Source organism: Camellia sinensis, chromosome 5, assembly GCF_055761805.1.
Source record: "Camellia sinensis isolate YWXY chromosome 5, ASM5576180v1, whole genome shotgun sequence".
NCBI classification, from domain to species: Eukaryota; Viridiplantae; Streptophyta; class Magnoliopsida; order Ericales; family Theaceae; genus Camellia; species Camellia sinensis.
This window is the reverse complement of record NC_138965.1, coordinates 210,638,061-210,665,413: the sequence shown is the minus strand read 5'-3', so window position 1 is coordinate 210,665,413 and position 27,353 is coordinate 210,638,061. Positions and strand designations below refer to the sequence as shown.

General features: G+C 40.2%; 3 protein-coding genes across 8 annotated transcripts; 2 read left to right on the top strand and 1 right to left on the bottom strand.

Moving 5' to 3' along the window:
• The first annotated feature begins 284 nt into the window (after positions 1-284).
• On the top strand, positions 285-24,186 carry LOC114313632 (cysteine-rich receptor-like protein kinase 2). Of its 6 annotated transcripts, none has more exons than XM_028260031.2 (8): positions 285-499; positions 20,959-21,771; positions 21,897-22,010; positions 22,228-22,367; positions 22,447-22,657; positions 22,744-22,978; positions 23,089-23,239; positions 23,371-24,186. In XM_028260031.2, the coding sequence occupies exons 2-8, from the start codon at positions 21,021-21,023 to the stop codon at positions 23,713-23,715; spliced, it is 1,947 nt and encodes a 648-aa protein (XP_028115832.2). In that variant the 5' UTR covers positions 285-499; positions 20,959-21,020; the 3' UTR covers positions 23,716-24,186. The 6 variants fall into 6 exon arrangements, with proteins under 6 accessions (XP_028115832.2, XP_082727514.1, XP_028115836.2 ...); XM_082871388.1 differs by lacking the exon at positions 285-499 and adding an exon at positions 12,759-19,055; XM_028260035.2 differs by lacking the exon at positions 285-499 and adding an exon at positions 20,238-20,450.
• LOC114313668 (uncharacterized) lies at positions 4,838-9,274 on the top strand. The gene is made up of 2 exons (XM_028260073.2): positions 4,838-8,250; positions 8,332-9,274. Exons 1-2 carry the CDS (start codon positions 7,771-7,773, stop codon positions 9,136-9,138), a joined length of 1,287 nt encoding a protein of 428 aa, XP_028115874.2. The 5' UTR covers positions 4,838-7,770; the 3' UTR covers positions 9,139-9,274.
• MENG (S-adenosyl-L-methionine-dependent methyltransferases superfamily protein) lies at positions 24,008-27,103 on the bottom strand. The gene is made up of 7 exons (XM_082871389.1): positions 26,922-27,103; positions 26,699-26,763; positions 26,404-26,494; positions 25,519-25,607; positions 25,108-25,303; positions 24,652-24,751; positions 24,008-24,348 (listed from the first exon to the last, which is right to left on the bottom strand). The coding sequence occupies exons 1-7, from the start codon at positions 27,057-27,059 to the stop codon at positions 24,248-24,250; spliced, it is 780 nt and encodes a 259-aa protein (XP_082727515.1). The 5' UTR covers positions 27,060-27,103; the 3' UTR covers positions 24,008-24,247.
• Positions 27,104-27,353: the final 250 nt, after the last annotated feature.

The window sequence follows — 27,353 nt, the reverse complement described above, 5'->3', positions numbered from 1 at the left end:
TAGGAGAAAATTAGAATTGGGAGTTGTGCAGCCGTAATTGTTGACTTTTGATAAATAGTGATAACTTTTTAACTTTTTGAGTAACTTTTTGACTTTTTGACTTTTTTGGGTGTTCCCAAACTTGGCCTTAGTCTTTTACCTATTTTGGATCACATCATCTCTCACATTTTTTACTCACAAAAAAATAAAATAAACTAAAAAAATCAAAAAATTAATTTTTTATCAACTTTTCAAAACACCACTAGTCTAAGTTCATAATATTAGTAATCTTGAAATATCAAACCATGGCCAACTGCGTTTTCTTTTCACTCATATTTCTGTTTCTCTAATAGATGAGAGTTTTTCATAAGTCAATTCTCTTTCTTTTTAGAGTCTTCGTTTGATATTGATGCAGCAAAATCTCTCTCGCTCCTTCCTCTATCTCCTCTCTCTATCACTTACAGATCTCTCTCCCGATCTTGCTTGGAACTCGAATTTTGGCAATTCAATGTGCGAAAAGGTACGAGTTCAGATCTCCATTATTCCCTAAAATCGAGCTTTCTTATTGATTCTGTTACAGAGACTTGCACTTGTTTATCTAAATTCTAGTTCTTGATCATCTGTTTAGAATTAGTAGATTTTGCTACGATTACCTCTTGGAAACGATTACGAAAATTTTCCGCATCAATAGGTTCTTCTTATGAAATCTTATTTGAAGCTTGATAGAGATGATAAACAAACACTCTTTGATTCATATCTGATAGTCATCATGAACTCTTGTTTACTTTGAAGCCCGAGTCGCTTTGCGTTGATTGAAATTCGAGAATTCTCTCTGTTTCGTCGATCATAGTGCTCTGTGTTTCTAACCATTTCCATTTTGATTTCGGCAATCAGGACGTTTTATTGGAGTATATGTAATCTGGTGTAAGATTGAAAGCTTGTTCTTCTTTTCCTTGCAATTTTTTGAAGGAAAAAAAAATTAAATTACATATATTTTTTTGAACAATTAAAAATAATTATATTAAAAAAATGTTTTTGTACGAAGCTTCAGTTTATTTATTGGTGAGAGGATAATTGTCTTAATCCTTGACACTTAGGACAAGGGTTTTGGGCAATTAAACTAGTTTCAATAGGTACAATTTATAAGTTAACAAATAAGTTATTTGGGTCACATTTATCAACATCTATTCTCTATTTTTTTTATTTTTTTATATAATTTTGTTTTATAAAAATTCAAAAAATATATTTATTTAAAAAATTCTAAACTACTCAATACATAGATTTTTCACTATTTTGTAATTTAGCTGTCAACCTCATAGATTGCCTTGCTAGTGAAATTTGTCTTAATAATTTTTTATGCAAAAAATTTATATATATATATATATATATATATATATATATATATATTTAAAATTTCTTGGCATGTATTTTAAAAACGTGGTAAACAAATATATATATATATATATATTTAAAATTTCTTAGCATGTATTTTAAAAACGTGGTAAACAAATTTCATAATATTATATATATATATATATATATATATAGATATAGATATTTGGTGTGGATTTAAGGCCCCGTTTGTATTAGGGGTATAAGAGGGGGATTGGGATTAGGATAGCTGTGAGCCCCAATTAATATGTTGTTTGTTTACAGAGTTGAGGAAGGGACTGATAAGCTGAAAGGCTTAAGATAGGCCTTGTAGATGGGATTCGGATGGACCTCCAGGACTTGGTATTAGAAAAATAGTCCGGCGACTAGAAATTTTTTATTTTATTTTTTACATGTCGGAAATTTTTTTTGAATATTAATGTTTAATTTTTTGTATTTTTTGTTAAGTAAAAATCATTATTTTATTTATTTTATTTTTTCTAAATTTATTTTATTTTATTTTTATTTTTTAAAATTTTTTTACATGATGGGCATTTTTTTTAAAACATTAATGTTTAATGTTTAATGTTTTTGTATTTGTTTTATTATTTTATATTTATTTTATATAAAAATAATTTAACAATCCCTGTACTAACAACTATCACCAAAACAAACATAATTTTACTTAATTCCCTCACTATTAATTCTCTCACTAACAATCCTCTCACTATCAAGTCCATCCATTCTATCTCTGAAAATAAACTGAACCTAAGAGTTTACTACATTTTATTTTTTTTTCCAAAATGTTTGGTAGCTCAAAATTTTGTGGCTCAAATGGCTCAAATCTGTCAAAACGACGTCGTTTTGCACTCAAAATCTGTTAAAACGACGTCGTTTTGAGTGATTTGAGCCATTTAAGGTACAAAATTTTGAACTACCTAGCATTGTTGTTTTTTTTTAAGGAAAAAGAGTATATATTTAAGCGTTGAGTCAGACCCATTTGAAGGGAGAAAATTTTGAGTGCAAGTAGGGTACCACACCGGCTTTCAGACGTGGTACCTTTAGCGAATTATAAGCAGACAACAACTCCCTTTGACAGAGAAAGTCAGAAATTTATCAACAATGATAGAGACTACTAATTTTGGAGCTCTAAAAAGATCACTAATGATATAGCACTTAATAAAAAAAAAAAATAGAACACCAAGGCCAAAACATCAAATCATTCATGGTGAGACCCACTGCCACATCATTAGTGGTAGCACTAATTAGTGCTCTCACTCATTTTCCGAAATTTATTACTATAGAAAATGAGTAAAAGCACTAATTACAGTGTTGTTGTGTCTTTTTTAAAAAAAATAATAATTACCATATCATTAATAATTGCTTTAAAACATCACTTTTAATGGTCTCTATCATTACCCTATTACTACATAACGTAAAAACACTCTTTCCTCAAATGAAACCTAGCAACACTTCTCTCTCTCTCTCTTTACACTCTTTCCTCAAATGAAACCTAGCAACACTTCTCTCTCTCTCTCTTATTTTGATTTTTGATTATGATGGTGTAAAATATTATCAAATTCGTTAAAATTATATTAATTTGTACCGTTTTATCTCTAATTACAATTTAAACTTTAAAATTTATAATTCGTCTTTCAAACTATTCCACTCCGCTATAGTTAATACATATATATTTTTTAATTTCTAATGAAATATCAATATAAAAAATTAGTGTAAGAGATATTTAAGATACGAAATTTATTACAAATTAGTAATTATATATATGACACATATTATGTAAAATTACTTTATGTTATATATTATGTAAATGTATGATAATTAGTTAAAATATTCTTCAATTCGCTAATCCGTCAAAAACTGCCCAACCGCGATTTGTCAATCTGTTAATCCGTCAATCCGTCATTCAATTTGTAATTTTACTCTCAAACCTTCTGAACCGCACCACGCACACTCCTAATTTTGTCATTGGATTAAAAGTTGATATTTTGATTTTTTTAAATTTTTTTTAAATCATATTATCTCTTTATTTTTTATATATTTGTTAAAAAAATTTAACTTAATATCCAAAATAAGCTTTCCCAATACACCAAATAAACCCACATATACTTGCCTCTTATTTCTGCTGGTCAACAATGATATATCCTTTTAAAACTAGAGCTCTAATTGAGCTAGAGTGAGATAGAAAGTCCTCTTAAAAAAACAAAAAACAAGTCAAAACATCACATTAGATGAACCCTACATACACATTAGAGCTATTAGAACTCACAAATTAAAACTCCAAAACATTTTTGTTCTACTGGTACTATTTCCCTCTACAAATTCATTTCTCTTCTCAGCTTCCATAGAAGAAACCACCACAAAATCATTTTCCAAAGACATTACTTCAATTTAGAACTTACATCATAAAAAAGATCATACAAATATAGTTGCAGCACTAAACATAATTCAAAAACAAGGGTAATGAGATCCACAAGGGTTAAGCTTGTTTGGTTTCGCTGTTTTCAGAAAATTATACTTTATTATTTTTCGTATTTTTTTGTTTTTACTAATTTTTTTTAATATTTTAAGTAATTTTTTTTTATTTTTAGACACACTTAACATAAATACAGATAAAAAGTATAATATTTGTAAAAAAGTCTTTTAAAAATTCAATAAATACCAAAAATATAAAAAAATATATAAAAATTTAATATATTTTTCATATTTTTATGTATTTGTTAATTTTTTAAAATATTTTTTTTTATTTTTTAAATACTTTTATGTAAGGTACATCTAAAAAAATAAAAAAATATTTAAAATTTTAAAAATATTTACTAAAAATAAAAAAAATACGAAAAATAAAGAACGCAATTTTTAAAAAATTCAAACAAAACACACTTGAAATGGAAAGAAGAGCACACAGAGAGGGGGGGGGGGGGGGGGCGGGCGGGCTGGGACTGTGATTTCTTCAAACCAGATTCTTCGAAAATTTCTTCTTAGCCTCTTGAAAGGGTTCTTTCCTTCTGTTTTAGCCTTTTCAATTAGGGTTGGTAAGAGAAGGAGGTCGGTTTTTGATTTTTTGACTTTTTTGATTATTTTAACTCGTGCTAAAAAAGTTTGGTTTGAGAAGGATTTTTTGTTTTTTTTGACTTTTTTAACTTTTTTTGTGAGAAAAAAGTGTAATGATTATGGATTTGATGTGATGTTTTATTTGTTGTAACTAAAACAACCTATTTTATTTTTTATGACTAAAATAATCAAAAAGCCCACAAAATCACTTCCCAAATGGTGCCTACTCAATGGCTTGTCTGAAGTAAAAAGTCAACCTGTTGCTAATATTCTTTTGTCATCGTTGTTGATTCGGTGGCGATGGCCGATGGCCATACGGTTGGGTGATTTTAGGAAAATGTTTGGTGGCCCGAATCTGCTTGCCCCGAATGGCCCGAATGCCCAAAACGACGTCGTTTTGGGCATTCCGTTTTTTTTTTTCTTTTTTTTCTTTTTTTCCGCCATTTTCGACCTCTGCAATGCAGAGGAAGAGGGGGAGAAAGAGAGGGAGAGGGAGAGAAAGAGAGAGAGAGGTTGCGTCGCCTGCACCGTGCGCCGATCGCCGCCGATCGCGTTGCCTCCGCCGATCGCGTCGGCCTCCGCCGATCGCGTCTGCCTCGCCTCAGCCCCTCCTCCTCCATTTTTTAAGCCCCCTCCAGTCCTTCCTCCTCTCCCCTCCCCCTCCCCCACCCCCTCATTCCCTTCTTCGTCTTCCTCCTGTTGAAAAAAAAAAAAAAAAATTAGAGGCATTCGGGACATCCCGTTTTCGGGCCCCTAATCACTACTGGTGATTTTAATATTCTAATTGAAGAACTTTTTTACTCACCGGTCTGATTTGAAAAATAGATTAAAATTTCATTTTTTAATTTTTTTTACAAAATATATATATGTGTGTGGGTGATTTTCCGACCACACTGCCCGCTTAGTAACCAGCTGGAGAGTACCGGCAGAATAGATGGCTTCAACAGACCTGTAACAAAAAGAAAAGGCTCCGGCGGTGGCTCTTCCACCCGGGGGCACTCCGACGATCAAGTCAGTATATCTCTCAAAGATAATCAAGTGCTAAACTCACAAGCTTGAGTATAAAACTGCGTACCTTAGACCCATGGGGGTGCCTCTCTTTTATAGTTTACTAAATCCAAGTCTCACTAGAAGTCTGACTTCTATAGACTCCAATTCAATGTCAACTTTGGACTCTTCAAGAGATAAAGACAAACTCCCTAAGAGCTTTATCCTTATCTTAGCAAAGTCTTCTCTTTTCTCTAGGACTCTTGTCCCTTATCCGCTTATCTCGGATTCCGATATCTTCAGAGATCACCTCGGCCTTGCCTAGGTAACCTCGGCATAACTATCAGGACACGTGACATCTCGACTGACACGTCGGCGTCACCATACCACGTGTTGGTATTTCAGAAAATACATCCCCACAACTGCCCCCTAGGTTTTATTACCTCGGCATTCTAAGGTGATGGAACCTATATCTGTATTTTCTTCCAGTACCTCGGCATGAGAACTCTTCGGCCGAGATCATTCATTTTAGGCTGACATGCCTTTATCAAAGAACAAGAACTCAAGCGAACTCCTCCACGCGCATGAGCTGTCATGCACCTTTTCTCAACCGTTCCCCTCATGTGCTTTATCCTCATTGGCCCGTGTCTGTGACACGCCTGAAAGTTGTATTTCACCCATCTACGCCGTCTGACGTGTGCGTTGCTCCAGGCGTAATAAATACCCTGCTTTTGCCGCCGTTTCAAGTTTTTGATAAAACTTTTCTCTCCATCTTCATTTCTTTACTTTTGCATTCGATTTTCTAGCTCTCTCTCTCTCTAAATTTTCTCAAACCCGCCATTACTGTAGCTCCAAGCTCTGCAACTGTCTTCATTCTTCCATTCCAGCGAAGCTTTCGTCGTTCCGTCTTGTCTGCAACCGTTGCCTTACCTCGGCGACTTTCATTCCGGCTTCATTTGTTCTGGTAAGCCTCTGTTCCTCTTATTTCCAATTTCTTTTATGTGCTTTCGTTTACTTACTGCCATTATTGCGCTGTTCAAACCTTTGATTTGCTGAACTATTCATCTGGATGCGTCTATTCCATGATTTTACTCATATCTTGAACATTTGCACTGTTTTAACACTTTTCTTGCCACTGTTCTTGACCTCTTACTTCTGAATTTCTTTCTCTTTTGAGAACCATACCTCTGTTCTTCGTCTCTGAAACGTCATTCTTTGTTTCTTGTTTTCTGTTTTTCCTTTCCAGATCTGTGCCTTTGATCTTCATCTTCATAGTTCTTAGGCTTGGGATTTGTTTGTAGAACCTTTAATTTAAGGAAAACTGAAACAAGCCGTACCAATACTCTCCTAGGTTTTTGCCGAGGTTCCAATAACCCTTTAAGAACACCTTCTTTCTGAAACCTAGCTTTCTGTCTTTAGGCCGACGTTATGGGTATGTGGAGACATAGGGTTGATACCCCGTCCAAACTTGAGTACTTTAGGCAGGAGTTCTCCGTCCCTGCCGATGTTCACCTGAAACTAGCTGGGGATGATGACTCCATCATGCCTACCGAAAACACCATGCCTCTCTCTATTATAGCCTTTACTGAATGTGGACTTCGGCTTCCACTTAACATTATTTTTCGCGAGATTTTGCATTATTATAAGCTGAACCCTATGCAACTTGCTATAAACTCCTATCGAGTGATTTTTGGTATCATCGCCTTAGCCAGACAAGAAAACGTTAGAATCACCCTAGCCGACATACAATATTGTTACACCATATGCCCCCTTAGCCTGAAGGAAAAAGGTTACGTCTACTACCTCAAGCCGAGGTCTATTGAATTCAAAATTGTAGCCGACCTCCCAGACTTCAACAAGGGAGCTGGAGATGACTACTTCATTGTCTCTGAAAATTGGGAATTTGCCCCAGACGAAGATGTCCATCTATACCCTCTTCCTCGAACGGTTAAAGAGGGCAAGGGTAAGAGCCCAGTGTTTAGTTGTTTCTTTTCAAGTTTTCAATATTTTATCTGTTTCTAATGTCCGTTTCTTCTTGCAGACGTTCGCAAGCTAGCGAAAGACTTTCGCCAATCCTACGTTCCTAGCAAGGACCTGAAGAGGCTCCTGGACTTGCCTGTCCACAAAAGAAAAGCACCTCTGCTTCTAAACTTTATTCCTACGTACAAATCCACTCTGCCCGACGTTCCCAAACGAAAGAAGAAAAGCCTTTCTCTTCCGACTACCACAACTCAAACTGCTTCTACATCTCGAACAGATCAAGAGTCAATATCTGACCCAATCAATCAACCATCTACCTCGGCCCCATACTTAATCCCAATACCAGAAAGAAAACGTCGGCGACGACTTGTAAAAACTGTTGAGATGGGTCGCCCGAAGCCTGTTGCCCAAGATCTCCTAGCTGACCTTCCGGCCGACATTGATGTTATTCCAACCCAATCCATGCCCCCACCAAAGCCAAAAAGAATCAAAAAAGCTCAGCCCAAGGCCAAAGCTACTGAGGTTGAGGCTGAGGATGCTCTGCCCATCTCTAAACTGGCTGAGAGTAAGAAGACTTCTTCTGCTTCTGCAAAAAGGTCTGCTGAAAACCCACCCTCTGAGTCCACACAGACAAAAAAACCAAGGTCGGCCTCAGCTACTACCTCGGGGTCCAAGAAACCGGATGTCCCTTGGGCTCCCAAAATTACTTTGGAAGATAGGCCAATTATGTCCAATGAAAGTGCCGACGACATAAATGTCGGCGTTGCCCTCAGTACGGCATTGCTTCTTCCGGGTGACCTCGAGCGAAATGCTGAGTACAGTGAGTACGAGAATTACGCTCTAATGCTCCAGCACTCCGTTCAAGTAAGTGTTCCTGCTTGGAATTTTTTGCTTTCTTTCTATTTCATACTTGAAATATTCTCTAACACTTCTGTTTTCTTTCAGGCCATTCAGCATGCCCATTTGTTTTCAATGCAAGCTTTTGAAAACAGGACAAAGTTGGTTGATCTGAAGAGAGAGGTTTCTGCCCTTACAAAGGAAAACAAATCTCTTCAATTAAAGATGAAAAAACTGGAAGACCAGGCTGAGGCTGCCACAAAAGCCCAAACCCTTGCCGAGGAAAAGGCTGAATCTGCCGAGGCTATTAGAAAGGTTGCTAAGGCCGAGAAGAGAGAAGCCGAGGAAAAAAAGGCCCAGGCGGAAAAGGAACTTCAAGATGCTTTATCTACCAAAGATGCCGAAATCAAGGCGGCCGACGAAAAGGCCTACGCCCAGGGTATGGCCGACGTTACTGAGGAGTATAAACTTCAAGTCAGGCAGGCATGCAACAGGGGCTTCTCCCTTGGTTGGATGTCACTGATAAAGAAACTTGATCTTCCTGCTGACTCACCCTTCCGCAATGCCGATGCTATTCCTCTGCCGTTCCCCCCTTCTCCTCCATCAAGTCAGCCTGGAGGAGAATCTGAATCTGAGTCTGAGGATGCCGATGAGGAAGAGGATGAAGCTTTGGTCAGAAAACCAAAGGATGCTGATGGGGCTAAGTCCCCTCCTCAGAATGAGCAAGTCCTTGACTTGACTCAAGATGAAGAAGGTGATGAGGTTATCCCTGAAGCTGTTCCTGACAATGTTTCAGCCGACATCCCTTCCGAGGTTAAGACTGTCGAACAAACTCTTCAGGAAATTGACGCCGAAATAGCGGCAGGGAATGAGGCCGAGGTCGTATCTAATCTTCAAATCCAACAATCTGGATGAGAAGACCCTTAGCTTTATGTTCTTCTTTTGCTTACTTGTATTTTGTTTTTTCCTTTATCTTTTTCTGAACAATGTAAGCTTTTGCGTGGCCGACGTGCCTCCCAATTTTGTAAATGTTAACTGAGCTTTGCTTGAATCTTTGTCTTTTCTTTAATTGCTTCTGCATAGTTCTATACTTGGAATATTTTGTATGCCTTTCATACTTTGTCATCTTTGTGCAATCTTCTCGGGGTTACATATCTCGGGTGTAATAACTACAAGTCTTACTTCGGCAAGATACTGACTTACAATCTTTTCATAAATTTTAACAAGTATAAAACATATACTTATTCGATGTTTAACTTTTGCAAACTTTTTCTCAAGTTTCAACAAGTATTTAAACAGTGATCTTGGGCTAACCTACTTGTAAATTGCTATAAATTTCAACAATATACTTAGCTTTTACCTCAATCTGTAAATTGCTGCAAATTTCAACAGATGATCACATGTTGGCCGAACATTATCTTGTAAATTGCTACAAATTTCAACAAGTGTTAAGCATCTTCTTTGGTTGGACCAACCTGTAGATTGCTATAAGTGTGCAAGCTGTAACCTCGGTTTCACTTCGACTTGTAAATTGCTACAAATTTCAACAAGCGAAGAGAACCAATGATCTCGGCTTAACTTCAACTTGTAAATTGCTATAAATTTCAATAAGTGAAGATAAGGAATCAGCTTAATTCCAACTTGTAAATTGCTACAAATTTCAACAAGTGAATTAAGGAATAATCTGTCTTCTCTCTGCCCCCAATGTGAACTTGAGTTCTACTTGGGTTCTCATTATTCATGTCTCCAAAAATACCAATATGTAACTTTAAATATATGTGTTTTAAGAAAAGGGGAAAGATTTTATTGATGACATCGGCCAAAAATACTGCACATCTAATGATAGTAGAATTTCAAATTACAAGTGTTCCAAGGCCTTGGCAGTGCTTTGCCCTCGTTATCTTCTAGCCGATAAGCTCCATTGCCTAATACCGAAGTAATTCTGTAGGGTCCTTCCCAGTTTGGGCCAAGCTTGCCTTCTCTGGGATCCTTCTTGTTGCCGACGACTTTTCTTACGACTAGGTCGCCGACTTGAAAACCTCTTGGATTGACCTTCTTGTTGTAAGCTCTGGCAAGTTGTTGCTGGTATACTGCGAGTTGAATTGCAGCTTTCTCTCTTCGTTCTTCCAAAAAATCCAGCTCTCGGGCTAAGAGTATGTTGTTGGTGCCATTCTCTACTCCCTGGGTCCTGATCCCTGGGATGCCGATCTCCAATGGGATGACAGCTTCTGTGCCATAAGCCATGGCAAAGGGGGATTCCCCTGTTGATCTTCTTGGCGTAGTCCGATATGCCCAAAGCACGTTGGGTAACTCGTCTACCCACTTTCCTTTTGCTGCCTGCAGTCTCTTCTTTATTCCATCCAAAATTACTTTGTGGATGCTTCTGCTTGCCCATTACTTTGGGGAAAACTTGGTGTTGAGAAGTAATTTTTGATCTTGAATTTCGCACAAAAGTTCTTGATGAGTTTGCTGTCAAACTGTGTTCCGTTGTCGGCAACTATTGCTCTTGGAATCCCAAATCTGGTGATGATGTTTCTCCATATAAAGTTCTTGACGTCCACATCTCGAATTTTGGCAAGAGGTTCTGCCTCTATCTATTTTGTAAAGTAATCTGTTGCCACTAGCAAGTATTTTCTCTGTCCAGTTGCCTGGGGAAGTTTCCCAACCAGATCCATGCCCCATTGGGCAAACGGCCAAGGGCTAGACACTGGGTTTAGGTCAGCAGTTGGCTGATGTATCAAAGGTGCAAACTTTTGGCATTGTTCACACTTCTTTACGTAGGCTTCGGCATCCTTCTGCATGTAAGGCCACCAATACTCCTGGGTAATGGCCCTGTGGGCTAATGATCTGTCCCCAGCATGGCTTCCACAAATTCCTTCATGAATTTCATACAGGAAATCTTCAACCTGTAAAGGGTGTACGCACCTTAAAAGTGGTCCAGTGAAAGACCTTCTGTAGAAGTGTCCATCTTCTGTCAGACAGAATCTTGCCGATTTCAGTCTGACTTTGTGTGCCTCCTTACGATCTTCTGGCAGCTTTCCTTCTTTCAGGAATGCAACAATTGCATCCATCCAACTTGGCCCCATATCCACACACATTGCTTGCTGCTCTGTGTTCTCTGGTTCTATGCTCGGGCCCGACATATAGTCTATCATAATTGTCCTTGTTTTTCCAGTCTGCATTGAACTTGCCAGGTTAGCCAACGCATCGGCGTGGGTGTTGTCATCTCGGCTAACTTGGAGTAGTCGGCTGTTCTGAAATAGGGCTGCCAATCTGATGACCTCTTTTGCATATGCCGACATCCTTTCGTCCCTGGCTGCAAATTCACCTGTGGACTGGTTAACAATAAGTTGTGAATCACAAAAAACTATTACCTCATCTGCCTCTACGGCTGCTGCTAGTTTTAGCCCTGCAATTAATGCTTCGTATTCCGCTTCATTGTTTGAGGCCTTGAACCCCAAACGGATGGACTGTTCTATTATTTCTCCATCTGGAGATATCAGCAGTACTCCTGCCCCCGCTCCTTGTCGGTTTGAACTTCTATCGACGAACAGTCTGAATGAATCGCCGATGTAGATGCTGCAGGGTCTGAGTTTTTTCTTCCTTTGTTCTTTTGCCCTAGGCTGGGATTCTTTTTGCTTGCTGGGACAATGCTCATCCTGGCTCAATGGAGCCCGATGTTCGATGGTTTCGGGTGTGAATTCTGCCACGAAGTCGGCCAAAACTTGGCCTTTAATTGCTGTTCTTGGCCTGAACTCCAGGTCATACTGGCCCAGGGCTACTGCTCATCTTGCTATCCTTCCTGTTAAGTCTCCTTGTTGCAACAAGGACTTCAATGGGTGCTCTGTTAGGACTACAATCTTGTGCGCCTGAAAGTAATGGTTCAACTTCTTTGAAGCCATTACTAAGGCTAGCATTAATTTCTCCAGTGGTAGATACCTTGTTTTTGCATCGGCCAAAATTTTACTAACATAATAAACAGCCTTTTGTTCCCTTTTTTCTTCTCGGATTAGTACTGCACTTACTGCGTGTTCTGAAATCGCCAAGTACAAAAACAGTTCTTCCCCTGGTTCTGGATTGGAAAGAACCGGAGTTGTGGTTAAGTACTTCTTTAGGTCGGTTAAAGCGGCTTCGCATTCTTCTGTCCACAGAAAGTCTGTGGCTTTCTTCACCAGGTTGAAGAAGGGTCTGCATTTATCTGAGCTTCTGCTGATGAATCTGTTTAGGGCTGCGGCCCTTCCAGTAAGCATCTGAACCTGTTTTGCTGACGTTGGGCTCTGCAGCTCTAGGATGGCCTTGATTTGGTCTGGACTAGTCTCAATGCCCTTTCTCGTTACCAGATACCCTAAAAACTTACCTGATCCAACTCCAAACGCACACTTTGATGCATTAAGTCGGAGCCGGTATGTTTTGAGTACATCAAAGACTTCTTTTAGGTCGGCAAGATGACCCTTAGATTCCTTGTGTCACGTCCCGACAATTTATGTGACACAAGGAGCAGCGTGGGCGGTATGCTGAAGGCGCTGGAAGGTTCCGGAATGGGGGAGACCAACCTAGAGTATGCTGGAAGACTCTAGAATGTGGTAGTAGGGTCCGGAGCGGCCTGGAAGATTCCGGAATGTGGAAGAGCCTTGGAGTGTCCAGAAGAGTCTGGATGGGTCTGGAACATCCTAGATTGTCTTGGAGAAGCCTACCATGTACTACACTAGTGTAAGAGAGTTCTAGATTGTAGTAGATAGGGTAGTTGTCCTAGATAGTTCTATGGAATGTTCTAGATGAGAGTTTGTAACCCTTGGATCAAAATGATCTGAGCCGTCCATTAAGAAGGGGGATGGCTATATAAGGGTGAGGGGTCTTATTTGCTAGGAACTTAGAGACCTGGAGATCCAAGAGAGCTCTAAGAGTGAGGCACTTGTGAGTGTGAGTGTGAGAGCCTTGTAAGCTTTGTACACGACTATACTTGTAAATGTTAACTTGTATAGTGAAGGCATTCTTCCACCTAAACTGTGTGTGTTAGTGTGGGTGAGTGGCATTCTTCCACCTAAACTGCGTGTGTTAGTGTGGTTGAGTGGGTAAGGCTGACTTAGGTGCAACCAAGAGGGTTGAGAGGCATCTAAGGCCGCACGGTAGGCTTGCGAAGTCTAAGTCTGTGACAGTTGGTATCAGAGCAAAGTTGTACATGGCTACGTCTGGCGACGAAGGGAACATCCCCAGGGTGAGGAAGCTCTCAACGAAGAAGTCGATGGCGACATTGGAGGCATGACTCGAGGGGATGATGGAGAGTGTGGAAGAGCGGTTCACTAGGCTTGAGGATGCGCTAGTTGGCCCTGGTAAGACCACATCTCGTATTAGTGACTTTTTCTCCAATTTTGCTAGTTTGGTTGCTAGGATGGAGATGCTGGAGGAAAAGGTAACCCAGCAGAAGGCCCTGGAAGCAAGAGTAGCTAGCTTGGAGTTAGAGTTGGAGTTGTGCAAGAAGGCCATCGTCACTGGCAATGGAGGGAATTTGGCTCCAGCCAGGAAGAAGGTTCGTGCGCCTAAGAGCCATGAGGGTGCAAGCGGTGCCCGAGAGAGCTGTGCCAAAGGTGGGAGGCAGTCTCCTCAGACCACCGAGGATGAGCACAGCGAGGGCGAGGCCCAGAAGAGACAGGAACGCCGAAGGAAGGGGCAACGCACCGGATCTCCGAGGAAGGGGGCAGCTTGAGTGTTACCTGTGCAACGGACTGCACATGGTGAGAAACTGCCCTAAGAAGAAGAAACAGCTGAGTGCCACGGCAAGGAAGGGAAAGAAGGAGGCGAGGGACTCCGAGAGTGAAGACCCTTCAGAGGAGGTGGCTCAGCTGGGGAGCGTCCAACTTCTTGGGTCGATATCCCAGAGGGGTGGGGAGGTGCACATCCAAAAGAATGATGAGTAGTGCGCGGAGGTGAAGGCCAAGGAGGAAACTTCACATGCGCAGGAGAAGAGAGGTGCCACTCTAAGGTTTGAGTGCACTGACGAGGCTAACAGGCTGGGCTTGAACTGGAAAGGGTGGCTCGAGTGTTTCCTGTGCAACGGACCGCACATAGTGAAGGACTTCCCGGAGAGGAAGGCACTTGCAGGAATGCAGCAGAGTAGGTTGCTTGGCAAGGGCAAAGAGAAAGCACTTGCAGGGACGCAACAGAGTGGGCTGCATAGCAAGGGCGAAGAGGCAAGCTCCAGCAGCAGCGGACACAGATCATATCAAGACGTGGTAGCTTGGTATGATTCTCCGTGACGAGGGCGTCACGGGATTGGGTGGAGGAGAGTGTCACGCCCCAACAATTTATGTGACACAAGGAGCAGCGTGGGCGGTATGCTGAAGGCGCTGGAAGGTTCCGGAATGGGGGAGACCAACCTAGAGTATGCTGGAAGACTCTAGAATGTGGTAGAAGGGTCCGGAGCGGCCTGGAAGATTCCGGAATGTGGAAGAGCCTTGGAGTGTCCAGAAAAGTCTGGATGGGTCTGGAACATCCTAGATTGTCTTAGAGAAGCCTACCATGTACTACACTAGTGTAAGAGAGTTCTAGATTGTAGTAGATAGGGTAGTTGTCCTAGATAGTTCTATGGAATGTTCTAGATGAGAGTTTGTAACCCTTGGATCAAAATGATCTGAGCCATCCATTAAGGAGGGGGATGGCTATCTAAGGGTGAGGGGTCTCATTTGCTAGGAACCTAGAGACCTGGAGATCCAAGAGAGCTCTAAGAGTGAGGCACTTGTGAGTGTGAGTGTGAGAGCCTTGTAAGCTTTGTACACGACTATACTTGTAAATGTTAACTTGTATAGTGAAGGCATTCTTCCACCTAAACTGTGTGTGTTAGTGTGGGTGAGTGGCATTCTTCCACCTAAACTGCGTGTGTTAGTGTGGTTGAGTGGGTAAGGCTAACTTAGGTGCAACCAAGAGGGTTGAGAGGCATCTAAGGCCGCACGGTAGGCTTGCGAAGTCTAAGTCCGTGACACTTGGTCTTTACAACCATGTCATCGATGTAGACTTCTACCGTTTTGCCAATCAGGTGCTTGAACATTTTTGTTACTAACCTTTGGTAAGTTGCTCCGGCATTTTTCAACCCAAAAGGCATTACCTTGTAACAGTATAGGCCTTTAGGGGTGATGAATGCGGTTTTCTCCTCGTCTGGAGGGTACATGGCAATCTGGTGGTACCCCCTGTATGCATCCAGAAAACTCATCCTTTCATGCCCTGAAGTAGCGTCTACGAGCTAGTCAATCTTGGGTAGGGGAAAGCTGTCTTTGGGGCAGGCTTTGTTGAGGCTAGTAAAGTCTACACAAACCCTCTATTTGCCGTTCTTCTTCTTCACCACTACTGTGTTGGATAGCCAAGTTGGGTAGTGAACTTCTCGGATGGCCCTAGCCTCCAGAAGTCTATCTACTTCTTCTTCTACTGCTTCGACGTGCATCAACGTCAGTCTTCTGGCTCGTTGAATCACAGGTTTTGCCGACCTGTCGACATTCAGTCTGTGGCAAGTGACCTCGGGGTCAATGCCAGGCATCTCGTAAGGTGTCCAGGCGAACACTCCAATGTTGGTTCTCAAAAAATCTTCCAGTTCTCTTTCCTCTTCTTCGGCTAAGCCTGAGCCGAGAAGAAATAAGCGTTCTTCGTCGCCCTCCTGGACAAGGATTTTCTTTAGTGTCTCTTCACTCTTTTGGCTGGCTCCTTGCCGACATCATCTATTACCTCCATATCCTCGTCTTCAATCTCTGCCTTTTTTGGCTTTCGAATGCTGCAAGTAGTCTTCATTGCTGCCATGTAGCAAGTTTTTGACTGCAGTTGATCTCCTCTGACTTCTTCAATCCCATGCTCTATTGGGAACCGTAGTAGTTGATGCAGTGTTGAGGGAACTGCCCCCATTGCATGTAACCATGGTCTTCCCAAGATGATGTTATATGGCGAGGGTGTGTCAATCACCATAAATTCTGTCTTAATCTTTTTAGTACCAGCTTGTACTTCCATGCTTGCTGCGCCCAATGGCCATGTTGGCGTTCCATTGAAGCCGACCATAGGGCTGCTGGATTGTTCCAGGTTGTCAGGGTGAAGGCCCAGCTCCTTGTAACATCTGACGTACATGATGTCACAAGAGTTGCCTTGATCTATCAGGATGCGTTTCACTTGGCATTCCCCAACCTGGAGGGATACTACCAAGGCATCATTATGCGGATGTTGGACCAACTCCAGGTCGGCTTCAGTGAAAGTTACCATCGGTCATTGGCATTCTTCAGGCCGAGGTTTTTTGTATCCGACCTGGTTCATGTGCTGCAGGTGTTTTACTCTTTGGGTTTCTCTCCGAATGTCGCTTTCGTTCACCTTTGAGTGGATTACATTAACCACCCGTGGTCCTCCTGCTTGTGGTTGTTGTGCTGGGGGAGGCGGTGCTGCTGGTGCTTGAGGCAATCTTGTCTGTTCTTCTCTTGTCCTGGCCTCATCAACAAGGTCCCTTAGATGGGCTTGCCTTACTAGGTCTTCTAAGTGTGCTTTTAAGGCTCTGCAGTCCTGAGTTGGGTGTCCTTCTTCATTATGGTAATCACAGCGCCTACCAACGTTTCTTCCCATAAATTCCCCTGGTGCTCTTGCCGGTGCCCTGAAATAAGGTTGATTTCGTATTTGGTCCAAGACTTTATGGATAGGGATTCGGAATACCGTCGTCACTGCCTGTTTACCCTTCAATTCTGTTTCTTGTTTGGTCGGCCCGTTGGTACCTTGTCCTCGCTTCGGCGAGCTGTTTCCCTTCTCCTGCTTTATCTCTTTGTTTCCCGACGTATCTTCTTCGGCTCTGGCGTACTTCTCGATTCTCGCCATGAGTTCCTCCATGCTTTTTGGCAATGTTTTTGCCAAAGACTTCCGTAGTGGGCAGTCATCTTTCAGGCCGTTCTTGAAAGACATGACCGCCACTTATTGGTTGCATTCGGGTATTCGATTGAACACCTCGTAGTACCTTTTCGCGTAGGGCCTAAGGCCTTCTTCCTTGGTGATTCTTAAAGCCATCAGGGCGTCGACCCTCAAGGGCTGTAATTTGTTCGTTACAAACCTAGCCACAAACATCTCGGCCAGGTCTTCTCATGTCTTTACGCTTCCCTTCGGTAGTTTATGGAACCAATCAGATGCAATTTCCCCAAAGGATGAGGGAAATACTTTGCAGAGCAACGGCTCGTTCCCACTGTATAACGCCATTGAGTTCAGGTATAGTCCAACATGAAAGTTGGGATCTGACTTACCATCATAAATTTAGGACCTTGGCATACTGAATCTCTTTAGTGCTTCAAATTTGTCCAGTTCCACCGAGAACGGTGTTCTCGGCTTAACTGGGGATGTCACCTTGGCTTCAACATTCTGCTGCCTCCTTTTGAGGTAATCCCTCAAGTCTTCCTTACTCCTACCTGGAGCTCGGCTATCTCTGGACTTCAATCTTTTTGGCACATTACTTTCGGCCTCGTGGTGGGCCCGTTTCGATCTTTCTCCATGGGTTGTGTCAAAGCAGAGTGCCTGCCCTTGAACATGCCGATGTTCTTTGGGCCCAGGATCCTTCATTCGATGTGTCATTCGGGACTCTTCTTGCCTCGGCTCCTCTCGTCCGACTTCCCTGGAAGGTCGGTGTGAGTGTCTTCCACTCCTGGTGTGCTGAGGGGCTTCGGGGATTGCTTTCCTTCCTCCCTTCTGGGTGTTAATTGCTGGCATCGGCGTATCTTGCAGCGGGTATGGTGGCTGCATAACATTGTTTTGCATCATGAAGTTGACCACTGACTGTAGGTCTGCCAACTTGTTTGCCAAGTCTTTTACTTCCTCATCTCTCCGTAAGCACCTATCCCTCCATACCTGAAGGTTATCTTCGTTATAATACATGCTTTGGTCTGTTCGCTTCGAAGTACCGCCCTCCTGGCCGACGTCTTTCTCTCCGTGACCCTGGTCATGATTTTCTGCACTGTGATTGTCTCCTTCAACGTTAAGATCAATTGGTCTGCCATTCCTAGCAGGAGTGTCGCCCCCAATGTTTTCCCTTTGTCCGTCACTAGCCATCTATTCTTCTAAGATTCCCACAGACGACGTCAAATTGTGTGGGTAATTTTCTGACCACACTGCCCGCTTAGTAACCAACTGGAGAGCACCGGCAGAATAGATGGCTTCAACAGACCTGTAACAAAAAGAAAAGGCTCCGGCGGTAGCTCTTCCACCCGGGGGCACTCCGACGATCAAGTCAGTATATCTCTCAAAGATAATCAAGTGTTAAATTCATAAGCTTGAGTATAAAACTGCGTACTTTAGACCTACGGGGTGCCTCTCTTTTATAGTTTACTAAATCCAAGTCCCATTAGAAGTCTGACTTTTATGGACTCCAATTCAATGTCAACTTTGGACTCTTCAAGAGATAAAGACAAACTCCCTAAGAGTTTTATCCTTATCTTAGCAAAGTCTTCTCTTTTCTCTAGGACTCTTGTCCCTTATCCGTTTATTTCGGATTCCGATATCTTCAGAGATCACCTCGGCCTTGCCTAGGTAACCTCGGCATAACTATCAGGACACGTGGCATCTCGACTGACACGTCGGCGTCACCATACCACGTGTTGGTATTTCAGAAAATATAACCCCACAATATATATAAAAGATAATGTGATAAAAAATTAAAAAATTAAAAAAATAATTTTAACTGAGCTGCCAAAACAAGTCACCAATGGGTGATTTTTTTATGGCAACTGAAGTTTGAAACAATTGCAAAATTATTATTTACAGGGGTTAAATCGGAGATAGGCAGAGGACCCATGTGGGGAGAGAGAAAAGTCCTGCAAATTCAAGTAGAGAGAGAAAATGTAAGTACCGTTAATTTTGATCAGTATTTTTCTGATGTGGTAAATGTCTGACACTATTTAATTACAGTTGTTGAGTTGTGGTTGGTTACGGATACCACATATGATGCACTAAAAAATTTCTCACTTGAAGGCGTGACATAACAGGGACCCAATGCAACCAACTTTTGTATTGTTATCCATTGCCTATATTCTTCTTGTGCTCTGTTCTCTTTATTTATTTATTTATTTATTTTGTTTTATTGGATTCTTTTATTTCGTTTTCTTTCATAGTCGATGTGAATTTTTGTAATAAATATTATTCCTCCGTTTGAAAAGTGGGTTGACTTTTTAATTTTTTGACTTTTTTGAGTATATGAGCCTGGGCTCAAAAGCTTAGTTTGGGAAGGACTTTTGACTTTTTGACTTTTTTGATTTTTTTGTGAGAGAAGAGTGTAATGATATGGGGTTGGATGGGATGTTTTATCTGTTGTGGCTCATGAGTCTATTCTGTCTTTTATGTCTCATTGAGCCAAAAAAGCCCAATGAGCCTCTGCCAAACCAACCCTATGTATATTGATGATATCATTTGATAATATCATTAATTAATAAAAAAATTTCCACTGCTGTTACGAACACTATACAGTTGAATTAGTTCTAATCTCAACAACAAACAGATGATATTTATTTATTTATTAGCATATAATATTACAAAAAAACTCAATAAATTGCAATAATAATAATAATTAAATATATCACATAAATTAATACAAAAAAATTCAAAATAAGATAAAGAAATTCAATAAATATATGAAAAATAAAATTCACATGTAATTTATGACATTTGAATCTCTAACCTCTTAATAAAATGCAAAATTTATAAATGTTCTGATCAATCGAACTAATCCGTAGATTATGAACAGTTCAAGAGAGGAGGCATTCATTGAATGCCGACCGTGTTATGTGGATAACACACATTAGGACATGGTTCATGAATTCTGAGTTGGACCCATTGAAGAGTAATTGGGTCTCCTAGATTTTTTGGTGAAGAATCAATTTGTGTGGGCGGACGCGGACCCACATTGAGAGAAAAATCCGGCAAGAGTTGCTTTAGCAATTGTCTGATGTTTGATCAATCACCAAGCCTGTGGGTTCCATCACCTGAATTCCAAAATAATATTCTTCAGAGTTCACTCTCAACCGTTTGATCATGTTTGAGATGTGAAAATCTCAATGGTTACAAATGTATTAGAAAATAAAAAAAAATAAAAAAAAAACAGAGATTTTTTTTTTCTTTTTTCTTTTTTCTTTTTTCTTTTTACTTGTATTGCTGGATATGAATTATGAACGATTTCAAGCACAGTGCCAAAGAAGCAAAGGCTGTCAAAGCTTTTGCACCCCATGTTCTATTCAGATAGGGTACTGCTGTGCATTCAATTAAATGACTGTCTTCATCTTCAATTTTGCTTCTCTAGTCAAGAATGTTCAAAGAAACAGGTCAATAAAATTTTTATAGTTCAGCCAGAATTAAATAAAAAATGTCCTGTTTCTTCAGCTACTGCAATTCTATTAAAAGGTCAATAATACTACTTTTTTGGGCTGATGATTTCTAGAAACCAACCTAAAAGGCATAGCATTTATTCAATGACCGTGGTCATAACATTCAGGCTATTAAAATTTTGTATTTATCAAGAAAATATTTATCTATTCACTTTCTTCTCATTTTCCTAACTCTACCAAACAAAAAACACAGTAAGTTTTTACAAATTCAAGATCCAAACATAATATTGTTTCAGAGTGCCAGTTGCATAGCATAGCATAGCCAAGATTCAGTTCTGATTACTTGGCAATGCTCGACTTCTTTTTGTTTCTCAATCTAAATTTCTTGTGATTTGAATTCTAACATGTCCTTTCTGTTAAATTTCAGTATTACACAGCCTGAAGTTGTAGATCAGAACCACTAAAACCAAGTCTCAGTTCATCCCAAGAATGAAGAAACCAATCCCATCTGTTCTTTACATTCTCACAATCACTCTCCTATTTCCTAATCCATCAATGGCCGAGCCGCGAGCCCAGACGGTTCAAACCCAGTGTGGGAACCAACGCGAGCACAACCCCAAAATCTACGTCCCAAACTTCGTTTCAGCGATGGAAAACATCAGTGTACAGATGAGAACATCTGGATTCGGAGTAGCTGTCACAGGCTCAGGACTCGACACTAGCTACGGCCTAGCCCAATGCTACGGCGATCTCCCTTTACTCGACTGTTTTCTATGCTACGCTGAGGCACGTACTGTTCTTCCCCGGTGTTTTCCCTTCAATGGGGGTCGGATTTACCTCGATGGATGCTTCATGAGAGTTCAGAATTACAGCTTCTTTCATGAGTATATGGGGCCGGGTGACAAGGCCTTGTGTGGGAACACGACACGAAAGAACTCAACATTTGAAGTGTCAGCGAGGCAGGCCGTGACGGAAGCTGTTGCAGGTGCACCAAATAATAATGGGTATGCGCGCACTGAGGTGGCAGTATCGGGGACGAAAAATGAATCAGCTTATGTCCTGGCTGATTGTTGGAGAACTTTGAGCGTGAGCGATTGCAAGGCTTGTTTGGTGAACGCGTCTCAGGAAATGTTGGGATGCTTGCCTTGGTCCGAGGGGCGGGCATTGAACACTGGATGCTTCATGAGGTACTCCGATACAAATTTCCTCAACCCGGAGCAGGGAAATGGAAGTTCAAGAGGTAACATAATACTATTTCCTTCTTCCTTTGTTTGGTAACATGGAAAATCTGTCAAATAAAATTAGTACAATTGTTGGCTGAAAAAAATAACATATCTATGGGGTTTTCGTTGACAATTTTTGCAGGAACCATAATAGTGATAGCAGTTTCTGTTGTCAGTTCAGTTGTGGTTTTGGTGGTTGGGGGAATTATTGGTGTTTATTTCTGGAAGCGCAGAGAAATTCAGAAGAAAAGAAGAGGTACATAAAAAATTGGCCCTATCAAACATACAACAATTGTTCACTTTTAATGAAAAAATGCAAAATTTGTTTGATCCTACATAGAACAAACATTTGAATTACAAGCAAACAAGTTCACAAAAGCTAATAATTGTCAGTAGATTTTACTAAATTTTTATATAGATTGGTGAGTCATAAAATTTCTAAATTTTCCTTATCATCCTTCTCCCCTCCACAGGATCAAATGATGCAGAAAAATTGGTAAGGACCCTTTATGACAGTAGCTTGAATTTCAAATACTCCACGCTCGAGAAAGCAACAGGATCCTTCAATGAAGCAAACAAGCTCGGTCAAGGAGGATTCGGAACGGTTTACAAGGTAGTATATCAAGTGCACCCAAATCGACAACATTTTTGTTTTAGAGTTTGTAATGCTTTACAAATTAATTCCATTGCAGGGAGTTTTGCCTGACGGAAGAGAGATTGCAGTCAAGAGGCTTTTCTTCAACAACAGACACAGAGCCGGAGACTTCTACAATGAAGTCAACATAATCAGCAGTGTGGAGCACAGAAATCTAGTCAGATTGCTAGGTTGCAGTTGTTCAGGACCAGAAAGCCTTCTTGTCTACGAGTATCTACCTAATAAGAGCCTCGATCGCTTCATTTTTGGTGAGTAATAGAATGGTTACTTCAGAGTTTGAATTGTAGAAGTATTCTGAATCTGTATCAAGGTGACTGTAATCAATGCTTGACAGATTCAAACAGAGGTAAAACACTAAACTGGGAGAAGAGATACCAAATAATTACTGGGACAGCAGATGGTTTGGTCTATCTTCATGAAAATCCCAACACCCGAATCATTCACAGAGATATAAAAGCAAGTAACATTTTGTTGGATTCAAGGCTGCGCGCTAGAATTGCTGATTTTGGGTTGGCCAGGTCCTTCCAAGACGATAAGAGTCATATCAGCACCGCCATTGCAGGAACACTGTGAGTATCTTCTTCTTTGAGTAATGATCTGTTGGGTGAAAACCCAAATATTAACATGGATATTAAAATTTGTTTGAATTACCAATCCTTTTATTGTTGCTTATTTGCAGAGGATATATGGCTCCAGAGTACCTAGCCCATGGCCAGTTAACAGAGAAGGCAGATGTCTATAGTTTTGGCGTTCTTTTGTTAGAAATAGTTACCGGAAGGCAAAACAACAGGAGCAAAACCACAGAATACTCGGACAGCTTAATCACAATTGTAAGTTCAAATCCGATGAGCACCAAGTAGTACCCATGTCAATTGTTGTATAAATTCACGCAGGCATGTGGAAAAAACAGGGAGGGGGGTTTGAAATTCATCTGGTGATGTATATCATTTTCCTGAAACAGGCATGGGAGCATTTCCAGCAAGGAGCAGTGGAGGAACTTTTTGACCCAAACCTGATGTTGCATAACTACAACCATAACAGCAACATCAAAAATGAGGCTTTAAGAGTGGTGCATATAGGACTTCTGTGCACCCAAGAGGCTCCGTCGTTACGACCATCGATGTCTACGGCATTACGGATGCTGGCAAACAAGGATGAAAACCTCCCTCCTCCCACTAATCCACCTTTTATAGACGAGAAGACCATGGAACTTAATGACACAAGGGAGAACCAAACTTACCCCCTCAATGTTGACAATTCTGCCTCAATTGCCAACCTCTCCCATAGTTCTTTCCACCCCAGGTAACACCTAGGTGGGCTCAAATGGGACGTTTCATGGAAGAAATGCTTAGAAACCTTTGATCAGTGAGGGTTTGATTGACCTGCACGATTTTGGCAACATTACAGCTGGTGTGCACCAGGGGATTTCAGATTTTAGAAGGAAAATTACGGATTGTATCTCCAGCTATTGGTGACTGAATTTGAGCAGAGAAAGAGATCAAGGCAAAGGAATGAAGTTCGTAAAAGAGTGAGCGTACTAGTAGAGTTAGATCACTTTCAGTTATATTCAAATCTCATATGGTATGCAACACCAAACATATTGGAAATTTTGATTCATCAACAGTAAATTTTGCTCTGTTTTTATGAATCTTATGATAATATTAATGAGTTTCAATACTTCAGAAAAAAAATTATCACACCTTTTTTAAAAAAGAAGGCGCAATGTTAGTTTGGAACTTGAAATACATATTCTGAGTGAAAATTTTGTGTCCTTTCATGGGTCGCTCCCTCGTGACATAAATTTCAGAAACTTCCAAACGCAAAACAGGGACATGGGTCTACCGCGTGGCAACTAAGTTTCCCATGAGTCCTCCACCAATCTCGTAATGCACAGCATTTGCAAATCCCACATCTAAAGCAAGTTTCTCTAACTCTTTCCCTGCAATGGAATAAACAATAAATTGCTTAAACAGAAAGAGAAAATGTTAGAGAAACAATACGCAATTTAAAATAAAATAGCCACATGAATCAGAAATCTGAAGGTCAACTTAACAGCCATGGCTTTAACTTCTAATCACATTACTATAGAAACCTTATACAGTGTTTAACAATGAAAGCAAAATGATTAGTCGAGTGGTTTAACAACGCAGCAGGTTGGGTTTGAGGACCAGTTATTCTACAAAAGGCAGAAAGTCATGTATGAAAGACAAAGACATAGAATTGGTTAATGAGAAGGGAAAACCTGTTAAAAATTCCTGAATTGAGCTTTTCAAATATTTGTACTCCTCTGCAAGACCATAACCAGTTGCCACCGGAACAACAACATTATCAATCATCCATTCCTTGCAAAAACAATGCTCATGGGAGTTAAATTTTTTGTTGTTCATTTGCAAAAGTTACATTCAAATATCATATTTGTGAAACGATAATAGCACTGTCAAGTTGAGGTAGTGAACAAAAGTACATCGTTGATAAATTACAACACTGCCACAACCATTAGGCTATGTTCGCATGGCAGGATTCAAGTGGAGGGAATAGAAATCACATTACTAGAAATACAATTCCAGTGTCAATGATAAAAAATAAAAACAAAAATAAAAAAGCTACTAAAAAATTACCAAATTCTTTTAGAAACCATTTATTAAATAGCATTTGAATGTCGAACCAAAGAATGCAACAATTTATCTAGTCACGATACCTGAATTGAGGCACTAAATGTGTCGGCGCTTTTATTGAAGTCAAGGATAGATGCATTTGAACCTGGTTTCAGAACTCGATGCATCTCCTCCATAGCTTTATGTAAATCAACCAAATTACGTAACCCATACCCAACGATGATAGCATCAAAGTAACAACCAGAAAATGGTAAATCAAGAGCATTTCCTTCAACCCACCTATGATTCATCATGTAATAATATTAACGCCATGGCATTTTCCGTTAGTGATGCACATAATAAATAGCTTAATACAATTCATAATATCATTTTTGTTAAGGCTTTATGATTACATTGTAATAAAAAATAAAAATAAAAATGAACTTTTGTGGTTTTTTTTTTTTTGTGTCCGTCTGTGGGGGGGTTCCTCAGTGGCTAGTTTCACCAATGCTCACTTAATATTGTCGTAGCAGGCCTTTGAGCATAAATATTGTCGAGATGAAGCAACTGATAATTGTTCCTTGGAGAAATCAAGACCAATCACCTGCAAATGTGACCAAAAAAGGACCTAGTATATAGGTGTAATATAGAAATTAAATATTTTGGAGGTTTTTTCCACAAAATTGTACATAGGGATGCCAGTAGGCAGTTCCTTCTGAGACACAATTCATGTCAATCTGAAATTTAACTAGCACTGTGCAGAGCTCTTGAAAATTTAAGAGACTTGAGAGTAAATTGGATATGATTCTTGAAAATTTAGTTAAAATCAGTTTATCAGGGCAATAGTCAAAATGAATAGATTAGAGAAGAGGGCTTGAACGAGGCATACAAGAGACCTCTGGAACGAACAAACTACCTACTGCAAACTCGGTTGTAGACAACAGTGAATCTAACCCTCTTTAATAAAAAAGAGTGACCCAATGTACGAGATTCACTAAAAGACAGTCTAGGGAGACAAGATGTATGCAACCTATTCCCCATTCATGTGACTCAAACCCATGCCACCAGGGATGCTAACGGAAAGCCTTTGTTGGGCCAAGCTTCCCTTTTAGCTAACACTTTCTAATGAATTAGTTTTTTCCATATTGCTTGAAATGGTAAATACAGTATCCAATGTGATATTCAAACATCCAAATTATTGATAAATCAACAAAAGCAAGCAATTTTACATGTTCCCCGCATACGCATATAGATAATACATACATATATAACAATGACATTTGTTGAAACAAACAAAACACCCTATAATTTACATCCAACTTGTTTAACAGACATTAGAACAAATTCATAAAATAAATTAAAAAAATGAAATGAAATAAGGAATAGGAAGAAGAGCAAACCTTGCCATTGGGACCAACTTTCTCAGACAAAAGAAACGCCAAATCCCCGCTTCCACAACACAAATCTAACACATTGTCTCCCTCTTTCGCCCTATGCAAACCAAATATAAACTTCAACATTCCACACACACACACATGGTTGTTAGTTTGATTAATTTAAAACTCCACATCTACTAATTAACTACTAATCTCTTTTCAAATTCATTCCATTTTCCTCATTCATCAAATCACTCAAAACTTTAGACAAAGAGAGAAAGAGAGAGAGTAATGAATGATGTAGAAGAATTGAACTAACCCACTCCACGATACAGCCATACGTTTCCAAATTCGATGCTGCCCCAAGCTCAACAAATCATTCAACTTTTTTTTTTTTTTTTTTTCAAAACAAAACCCAAATTCAGAATACAGAAAACAAAATCGAAAAATCGCATATAAACACACATAATTCATAGAACTTTTTTCTAGTACGAGGGGCTCTAAGCAGTTGAGACAAGTAGATGAGCAAAGAAGAGGCGTACGTTATCGTAGACAGGAGCAATGCGGTTAAAGAGCGCCTGGCGTTCCACAGAGCACTGAACCGGCCGCCGACTAGACCGGAAGATCGGACGGTTCATTCCTGGTGACGAGCGAATACAGAGGTGACTCGAAGCAGCCATTATCGTATCAGCTCTCTCTCTCTCTCTCGATCTAATATCCAGAAGATGATGATTTTATGACTCTCTCTTCGATTGGGCCGAGATTGATTTGGGCTGTAACCCAGTCTACTTGGTCTAAGGCCCAATGGGGCCCCATAAATTTTACTTAAAGGGCTAGTACTGACTCAGACCGATATGTCCCTGGTGATTTTTATCACGGACTGTTGGTTTGGGCCGGGATTGAAGTTCAAACTGGGGGTCCATAGATATATTGTTTTAAGGCTGAAAACATCTAAAATATATATATATATATAT

Bases quoted from the DNA above. Each gene is read 5' to 3' on its own strand.
- MENG (XM_082871389.1), bottom strand. From the start codon at position 27,059: ATGGCTGCTTCGAGTCACCTCTGTATTCGCTCGTCACCAGGAATGAAC. The intron at 26,495-26,698 runs GTTAGTTCAATT...TGGTTTGCATAG, and splicing joins ATGGCTGTATCGTGGAGTGG to GGCGAAAGAGGGAGACAATG. The intron at 24,349-24,651 runs GTTTTCCCTTCT...ATTCCATTGCAG, and splicing joins AATTCAGGAATTTTTAACAG to GGAAAGAGTTAGAGAAACTT.
- LOC114313632 (XM_028260031.2), top strand. From the start codon at position 21,021: ATGAAGAAACCAATCCCATCTGTTCTTTACATTCTCACAATCACTCTC. The intron at 22,368-22,446 runs GTAGTATATCAA...ATTCCATTGCAG, and splicing joins GATTCGGAACGGTTTACAAG to GGAGTTTTGCCTGACGGAAG. The intron at 22,979-23,088 runs GTGAGTATCTTC...GCTTATTTGCAG, and splicing joins ACCGCCATTGCAGGAACACT to AGGATATATGGCTCCAGAGT.
- LOC114313668 (XM_028260073.2), top strand. From the start codon at position 7,771: ATGGGTCGCCCGAAGCCTGTTGCCCAAGATCTCCTAGCTGACCTTCCG. The intron at 8,251-8,331 runs GTAAGTGTTCCT...GTTTTCTTTCAG, and splicing joins TGCTCCAGCACTCCGTTCAA to GCCATTCAGCATGCCCATTT.